Raw genomic sequence first — 10,000 nt, 5'->3', positions numbered from 1 at the left:
AATTCAGCTAAAGTTCTATTTTCGATCGATCTCCTCCTTATCTTACACTCACCACTATCAATCATTTCATTCGTCTAACCACTTGCGAAACTCTCTAGCTCTACCTCAGCCATTTATTACTAAATCTCTCTGGCTTTTTTTCTATCTGACAGTTTCTACACTTTGTGGTTTCTATTCGATGATCCTCCTCAATCACATATTGTTTCGCTTTTTTAAAATTTTCTTTACCCAGCACGTTCAACCGAATGTCTGGTACCTAATAAAGGATAGTCCTGCAACCCTTCAACATAACAGTTCTTATCGCCTTTACAACCGTCGCTGTCCCTGATTAACTACAAATAAAAATCATATCTTTTTCGTCTGATTTCCAATATTCCTTCTCAGAATACTGACTAACCTCGCTCTCTCTCCTCCTCTCTCTCCAATACCACCAACTTACTACTTTAAATGTTTTCCTCTTCTCAAATGTCACCCTCTCACATCATTATATCTTAAAGAATCACATTCGTTATTCTAATCTTCTTCAATCATAGCGTTCCCTTTAATCCTTTTACTCTTTGCAATTTCAAGGCGGACTCTCAAGTGAAGCGGGCACAAGATCATCAATACCCTTTCAAGTACTCTATTCAAGGGACACTTTGTACAATCGTGGAAAACATACCAAAACTGATGATGATGATGATGATGATGACGACGGCGATATATGTATGTATACACCTCTGTCCACATCCACGTGTATTTAACTCTGTCTGTCTCTCTCTCTCGCTATATTTATATATATATATATATATATATATATATATATATATATATATATAGATATATATATGCGCGTGTGTATATATATATACATATATGCGCTTGTTATAATATTAATACAGGCAGATGGTTCATTGAAATTATAAATTTGAATATTATATGTCACATGTACAACATTGTTATTGTACAATTTGATGCATCAACAAAACACAGACCACTTGAATATTTTCATCGCAAATAAAACAAAATGTTAATAAACGTGTTAAATGCCCTTTTACTTACCCACAATATTCAACTTCGAATGCTCCTGTCAAGTTTAATAATTCATGTTCCATCTGCAATAGTCATATATACATTATTTATGGGCAAATTAAGAGACATGACTCAATAATGGATTGAGAATACAGATTTATTTGTTATGAGTTATAATCAAATACACACACACACACACATACACACACACACACACACACACACACACACACACACACACACACTCACACATATACATATTTGTATGTATTCATGTCTGTATATGCAAACGTAACAGAATTTTCCTTTTATTTATTTCTCTTTCTTTAGTGTAAATCTTATATAACCTGCTTGTTTGCTTTTTTTAAAAATTCGAATTTGCTTTGCATATTTTTCTTTGTCATACGTTGTACGCTGATGTGATTGGTCAGATTCGTTTCTCTCTTCACTGAAATTCTTCCTCTCTTGGATGACCTAATCTTCTCGGCGACTACATCTACCAATGAAAACACATTGGTTACCGCCAGCCTGGATCGTATTGTGCACTGCTGTCGATGTGCATATATATATGTAAATATATATATATATAAAATTATAATACAGGGTATCAAGAGATACCACCACGCTGAAAAGATAGCAGTCAAATCCTGACTCCAAAACCACAATAAATGTCCGCAAGGCACGATTAGCGAAGACGAAGACCAAATAAACCAGTAAAAATAAGATAATTTCAAATCCTGGATTTCTGGCTTTGCATAAATGCTCTGCCTTCATCAGTGAAATATACTCAAGTACATAAATACAAATACATGCATATAAACAGTATACTTACATATACGGACGTATACATACATATATATGCACCTATGCACACGACTAGCTTAAATAAGGATAAGATCGGTATTTAAAATATTGATCTTATCAAGTGGTCAGCATGGGAATAAAAACCATCAAAGGTAATAATTATTTAAAATTATAATACAGGGTATCAAGAGATACCACCACGCTGAAAAATTAGCAGTCAAATCCTGACTCCAAAACCACAATAAATGTCCGCAAGGCACGATTAGCGAAGACGAAGACCAAATAAACCAGTAAAAATAAGATAATTTCAAATCCTGGATTTCTGGCTTTGCATAAATGCTCTGCCTTCATCAGTGAAATATACTCAAGTACTGCGCTGATATCCTGTCCGGGATCGCACGAGAAGTTGTTTAGGCGGGCTATTTAAGCTAGTCGTGTGCATAGGTGCATATATATGTATGTATACGTCCGTATATGTAAGTATACTGTTTATATGCATGTATTTGTATTTATGTACTTGAGTATATTTCACTGATGAAGGCAGAGCATTTATGCAAAGCCAGAAATCCAGGATTTGAAATTATCTTATTTTTACTGGTTTATTTGGTCTTCGTCTTCGCTAATCGTGCCTTGCGTACATTTATTGTGGTTTTGATGGTTTTTATTCCCATGCTGACCACTTGATAAGATCAATATTTTAAATACCGATCTTATCCTTATATATATATATATATATATATATATATATATATATATATATATATATATATATATGGTGGTTGTCTACTCCTTAAACAGAGTTTGACCACCTCCTGCACCTACACCTTAGCCCTTTCATGGCGTCTGATGTGGCTTTTTAAACCAGACAGTGTTTTGAAAAAACACCCACACAGATTGCACCTCTGATTTGCACTACCAATACCTGCAAGTAAGTTCTGCTCATTGTGGATCCTAACATCTCTTTTAAGACCCCCATTGGATTTGCAAACCCTCTGGCACACACCACATTCAAACGTGTGCACAGACATATAATCAGAATAGCTGGATGAGGTTTGTTTTCCATGGGTTCGCAGGTGAGATTTGGGGCCAGCCAAGGACAGACATGGTCTGTCACAGACTGTGCACACAAAAAGGTCCTTGTTATTCACCTTCTCAGTCTTTACATTTTTCCTTAAATATCTCTTGAGCCCTGCTTGCATCATCCTGGCCTCTTCAAATGCTTTCACTCCACTCCACACCCATATGTCAGGTCGCTCTTCAGTGCTACTGGTAACATGTAATCCAGTACAACCTGTTGCATGGTCGGGTCGTCGGCGACTAAACTGGCAACCCCACCAGGCTTGCTTGGTGAGGAGGGTGTTGTTGGACACCCTGCAGGACGAAAAATAAGACCTGTCAAAGGGCGGATGAACTCCTGAACAGTCAACGACCATCCAACAAAATGTCTGTAAATATGTATATATATATATATGTATGGGTAATGTCTGTAAATATGTATATATGAATAATTTTAATTTTATATATATACTATTTTTTATCTTTTATATTTTATTTATATATATATAAATATTTATATATATATATATATATATATATATATATATACATATATATATATATATATATATATATATATATATATATATATATATATATATATATATATATACATATCTATCTATCTATCTATATATATATATATATATATATATATATATATATATATATATATATATAAAGTGTAGTATATTGCCACTTAAGTGTGGCTGACCCCTAGGGGTGGATGTTACTGTTGCTTTTAGCCCCAGGAGGACATCTCCTCCAGCTGGCTTATCGACACACGACTGTGTCCTGTTTGCCAAGGGAGTTATCCCTCTCACCTCGGCCAGCAGCACGAACGTATCCGGATTTCAGGGTTATTTCCCTTCGTCGGCGTTCGACAGCTGATGACCTTGGTGAGAGAGACAAATCTGGCAAACCTTATATCTTCTTTTCCAGTGACATTCTTCACTGATATTGAAAAGGTGAAAACAAGCAATGTTAATTCTCTATATGAAGTATTAACAGTAACTGCACGATAAAGTGTAGTATATTGCCACTTAAGTGTGGCTGACCCCTAGGGGTGGATGTTACTGTTGCTTTTAGCCCCAGGAGGACATCTCCTCCAGCTGGCTTATCGACACACGACTGTGTCCTGTTTGCCACATGCTCGCACACATGCTCACACACACAGACAGAGAAATATATATATATATTTATATACATATATATATATATATATATATATATATAATAATACAAAGAACATATATGCATGTATATACACATATATGTACATACTTACATCTACATGTGTATATAGGTGCATATCAGGGTACAGGACGTTAGCACAATGAACTACAGACAACGGAACGAACTCAGGAAAACACACGCATGCACACACATGCACGCGCTCGAAGAAGAAATAACGTAATTGATCACGTGACTAATATGAAGCATGGTGCATGTTTTTTTTGTTTGGTGCGTCTTTACCGTGAGTAGACGATTTGACTTGGTAGAAGAACGCGCAGTAACAGTTGGTGTCGTAAAAGCGGTGTGCGAATTTTCGGGTGTTTTTTTTTGTGTTAAATATAAGTATATATATATATATATATATATATATATATATATATAATATTAGGGACAAAATCCAAAAATACAGGTAAAAACTCAATTAAAATCAATTTATAAAAAATTAAATTTAAATTGAGCTTTATAGATAAAATATATATAAAAAATATATAGTTTTAGGGAGAATAACCAAGTTTCAAGAACTCATCGATGAAAATCCACTATCACATATAGAAAAATTAATAATTAAAAGCACAATAAATGAGGATAATATAAATTAAAGTAAATATCATAAGATAAATACAATATATATATGTGTGTGTGTATATATGTATATATATATGTATATATATATATATATATATATATATATATATATATATATATATATATATATATATATATATATATATATATATATATATGTATGTATGTATGTATATGCGTGCGTGTGTGTATATGATATATATATGTATATATATATGTATGGAAACCAAACCTCATCCAGCTATTCTGATTATATGTCTGTGCACACGTTTGAATGTGGTGTGTGCCAGAGGGTTTGCAAATCCAATGGGGGTCTTAAAAGACATGTTAGGATCCACAATGAGCAGAACTTACTTGCAGGTATTGGTAGTGCAAATCAGAGGTGCAATCTGTGTGGGTGTTTTTTCAAAACACTGTCTGGTTTAAAAAGCCACATCAGACGCCATGAAAGGGCTAAGGTGTAGGTGCAGGAGGTGGTCAAACTCTGTTTAAGGAGTAGACAACCACCATGTATATATATATGCGAGTAAAAATAAATACAAAAAAGGTGGGTTTTTTTGTATGACTGTGTATAGAGGAATATATTATTTTGCTTAAAAGAGTTCCAACACTGTCTGTTTTTTATGTTTTATTTATATTCCTGCAGAACTAATGTGGGGTATAGAATATGGAATATACAATATATAATATGATATACAATATACAATATAAAATAAAATAAAATAAAATAAAATAAAATAAAAATGGATGGCACCATGAAAGAAAGTATTGAATGTAGATGAAATATTGAGTGTTCAATATAAAGGATCAAATATATAAACATATAAATATAAATATATATATATAAAGGCGACTCGAGTTTCAGGGCTATTTCCTTTCGTCATGGCCGGTATGACAGACTTTAACAGACTATATACAAACGCACACACATAAACACACATATATAAAGCCTTCCAGAAATGTAGGGTTAATTGAGATATGAAACATCATAACTGTGAACTGGTACTGTGTTCTTTGACTCCTCACTGGCATGTAAACGTACATTCGTATGTTGGTTAAACAAGATAGTTATCATAGAATAACAGGTTTTATGTTTGTAAATAATTTTATGGAAGGGTAACGATGTTTAGAAATGCCGATTATGTGAAAGTCCAGTGACTGTTATCATTACACAAAGACATGAATGATACCGGAGAAGTTTATTGAATTCATTATTCAGGTGTTGTTTAACGATTATTCCATGAATTACACACACACACACACACACACACACAGAGACACACACACACACACGCACGCACGCACACACACGTGCATACATAAATATATATGTACACACTAGCTTAAATACCGAATACCACGTAGATCTTGAGCTGGCTCAAACGGAAGGCTAATTGGACCTGTGACCCAATACTAAACAGACCTATATGACATCACTAAATTGAATCTGTAAAGAGTATATAGCCCCGGTGGATGAGAATCAATTCTGTAATGTAGTCATTCTATTTTTCCAGTCACAAGTTGAATTCCAACAGGTGAGCAATTCGTACCAATTCTCGAGTATAATAAAGTAAGTGAATGTCGCTTATCTCTCTCATGATCTCTGACGCCATCTAACAAACGCCAACCAAAATGGCGTGAATCAGCCAAGATTTACCGGCTAGAAAGAGCAACCCCAGTGCTTTTAAACTAGATCCCAACAGTGAATGTTCAAGAACAAAATGACGGCTCGATTTTCAATTCCGGGATCAACCTGATTACGAAATGTTATAATGTGCCTGTGTAGAGCAAATGTAGACGGAGATATATGGGTTCCGGACAGGCAGAACTTGACGTTATGACAGTAGTCAAGTGACTGGAATAAGCAAAAGAATAAAAGAAGATATATTTGTGTGTGTGCCTGTGCGTGTGTATATGTATACGTGTGTGTATCTATGTGAAGAGAATAAAGAGAGATAGAGAGATAGAGAGAGAGAGAGAGAGAGTTAAACATATTATAAGCCTTAAAGATGAGATGGCTACTCACAGCTCTAGATACGTTTTCAGCAGCTTTTATATCATCTTTGATATTCTTAAATGTCGAATTGTAAATCAGATGAAATTGAAAGGAATTCGTCCAGCCTATAAAAAGATACAAAATAGAAGAGAATATCAATCATTACAATTATAAAGGAGACACACGCCACAGATGTACTGAGTGTTAAAATTTAGGTATAAACATAAATATCTCTCTAATAGCAGTGTTGTTACTCGTATTGAAGCGAGAGAAACTTTCATTACATTAATTCAGTTCATTTCCATCTGGAAAACGCATGAACACCACGCAATTTCATTTCCTTTGTTAATGGCATCAGAGAAATTATAGGGTTGATAAAAGCCTGGAAAATCCGTCTGTTTATATTCTATTGCTTAGTTCATCAGACTGTTTCATAAAGCGATGTACACTGCACCATTGATGATATTTTATAAACACTGACAGAACGTAATGTATAAAAAAAAAGCGATGCATATCAGTAATATCTGTAATGGCATACACTTCATTATCCAATGAAATATTATACAGAATATAATGAAAGCGGGTTTAATAGGTTCAATTGCCGCTGGACATGATGATAGTATTTGGCGTGTGACAAAGTTTGAGTAGGTGAACAAAGGTTTCTCGTCTACTGTACCTTGCTCTCCATTTACAAATCTAGTCACTGTACCTTACCCTTAGGAGCTACCTGGGCTCTTTGGAACCAGAATGCTTCACATGCGCTATTATTCATAGGATTTCGTATCGAACTATAGACTGTACTAAGAAACTAGAATGCAATCTGTTACTTGTATGATTCGCGATCATCAGCTTAGTTTGATTGTATTCTTCCCCGAGACGACCCAATCTTATACGTGTAAATCGTGGATGCGATGACGCTATGCAAAGCACGTGCTCCGATCACTGACCTGACATAACTACACAGATATACAAACTCACGCACACGTAAAGTGGTCGGAACGAAATTCAAATGCAAAAACATGCACTTATTCCACATATAAGTCTCCTCCTTCTACTCTCTCTGCTACTATTCTTCCTCCTACTATTATCCCTCCTGCTACCACTCCTATTGTATGCGTACTTCGAGATACTCACGTGTAGTGTTATTCGGTTTTTCAGTGGTGCCCCCTGAAGTATAACATTGTGACATATCTGGTTCTTGCCAGATACCAGTAAATGGGGAACACTTTTGCATTTCTAGGTCTACCGCCGTGCTAGAGGAACAACAAAATAAATATAAAATATCAGACGTGGTTATGCATTTGTATTTCATGAATCTCATAGAAACGTCAGAAAAACTATTAACTGATTAGTCGTATAAACTCACAATTTAGTAGAACTAAGATAACTTCAAAGCATTTTGTCAGTAATCTGTTATTTAATCTACTCCCTATCCTCAAAGTCTTTTTAAAAGATCTACCTAAGATTTAGGGTAAATAATTGCAACATATGCTTTTATTTATTATTTTTCGTTATTAAGACATTTTTAATATAAGATGTCGGAACTGTATGGCTGAGGAAGTATTAAAGCACCATGATATTAATCCTAGGTGAGTGAAAACTTATGAAATTCAGACTCCATGACGAACATTTTACATGCTTAGCACATAGGATAGCGTAGACGAAGGGACAGAAATGTCAAAATGCTGAGTCAGGCCCCACGATGATTTTCTTTCTTCGGTCTCCACTCTATAGTAACCATATAGTAACAAAACATGTTGCTCTACAGTAAGAAAACATTGAATAAATAAAACTTGAATAAATAATAATATTCTGAATTAAATAGAATTTGCTGCGTCTAGATATGTGTTTCCTCCCCTACACTTATTTTGTGACCTGAAAGTCCAGGCAATGATATGAATCTAGACAACAAATGTTTGAAAACCTTTTCTAATATTGGGAAGAAAGCAAATGTTGCTCGTGTAACCAAGACAAAAAGTATGTCACATACTGCCTAAAATATAAAATGGCAGCGTTAAATGTTTTGATTAGACGCACATTAATGCTATCGTCTTAATCTATGTAGATGTTTTATTTATTATATCATAGAACATTCTCTCACTGAAACATCGAAATTTGGAAAGAAGTACACAATACAAACGAACCAATGTCTTGTTGATATATTTGCACCACATGGGATCGTCACATTAGTTCCTACTTTTGTCATTGGCCAGTAGAAAGTATGACTGTTGGTTGATGTTGTGTTTTCATTACAAACCACTGAAAAAGAAAGAAAACGCTAATATGAGATACTTATTAGGGAATTCATTGATGTGGTTTATATACTGGAAATGAATAGTTATAATACTGTTGTTTGTGGTGGTGGTGGTGGTAGTTTTAGTAGTAAATGTAGTAGCTGCAGCAGCAACAGCATCAGCAGTTATAGTAGTAGTAGTAGTAGTAGTAGTAGTAGTAGTAGTAGTAGTAGTAGTAGTAGTAGTAGTAGTAGCTGCAGCATGTAGTAATAGTAGTAGCAGCAGTAGTACAATTTGGATGTGCTAGCTGTTCTTAGGCCGATGATATATAATGATTTCTTAACATATTTTGTGACAGACGCAGACAAAGATGAAAACCTCCGAATATATAACGAAACACACTTTATAATTTTATGTAATACTTGTAGGGAAAACCAGGCTTAACCTAAATAGACTTTTAATTAATTCCCTCAAAAGTGGCTCATCAATTCCAAAGCTGCCGAAGAACTACATTCTGACAATTGATGTATAACAACATCCGATTCTCTGTTCAATACAAAGATAGGCATATAAACATACGTTTATATACACATATAGCCATGCGTATGTGCTAATATTTTTTACATCATGGAGCAATATTACATGCAAAAGAAATGACTGGTCACAATGAAGGTATTGGCTCGTAGCGACTGTTCAACTGATATCGGTGTTAAAATTTATTGATAGAAAACTAAACGAAGTATAGTGAAAGACCTGATATCATTATTCGGCATTGTGTAGATGTGTTTTCTTTGAATTAGTGTTCACTTAGTATGAACTTGTAACTTTCTTGTGGGTGTCGATTATTCTCTAGTTCAGAAATATACCGGACTACGATGCCCAATGAACTTTTGATTCTGAGGGCATCTTCCAGATATTTTGCTTTTTGAGCTTATGAAAGTATAAGAAGACATAAATTTTTCAGCTAAGCATGGCCTGATTTTACTTCCTTTCAGATATGTCAGAGTGTTCCTGCATCTTCTATGAGTTTGGTAAGAATTGTCTTACTCAAGAACACAACATCCACCACCGTCTGAGA

General features: G+C 34.6%; 1 protein-coding gene across 13 annotated transcripts in view; it reads right to left on the bottom strand.

Annotated features, from left to right (window-relative positions):
- LOC106875668 (adhesion G protein-coupled receptor G6) overlaps positions 1 to 10,000 on the bottom strand; it is a 123,258-nt gene that overhangs the window by 29,527 nt on the left and 83,731 nt on the right. For 12 of the 13 annotated variants that reach the window (XM_089345318.1, XM_089345324.1, XM_089345321.1 and 9 more), the window contains 4 exons: positions 8,833 to 8,947; positions 7,823 to 7,941; positions 6,719 to 6,813; positions 1,042 to 1,094 (listed from right to left, as the gene is read on the bottom strand). The exons of the other annotated variant lie outside the window; for it this stretch is intronic. In XM_089345318.1, the coding sequence (XP_089201444.1) occupies positions 1,042 to 1,094; positions 6,719 to 6,813; positions 7,823 to 7,941; positions 8,833 to 8,947 (382 nt within the window). The remainder of the gene's footprint in view (positions 1 to 1,041; positions 1,095 to 6,718; positions 6,814 to 7,822; positions 7,942 to 8,832; positions 8,948 to 10,000) is intronic. 13 annotated transcript variants of the gene reach the window in all.

Source organism: Octopus bimaculoides, chromosome 29, assembly GCF_046866305.1.
Source record: "Octopus bimaculoides isolate indiv1 chromosome 29, ASM4686630v1, whole genome shotgun sequence".
Lineage (NCBI taxonomy): Eukaryota > Metazoa > Mollusca > Cephalopoda > Octopoda > Octopodidae > Octopus > Octopus bimaculoides.
The sequence above is the reverse complement of the archived record's forward strand: the minus strand, read 5'-3'. Positions and strand labels throughout refer to the sequence as shown.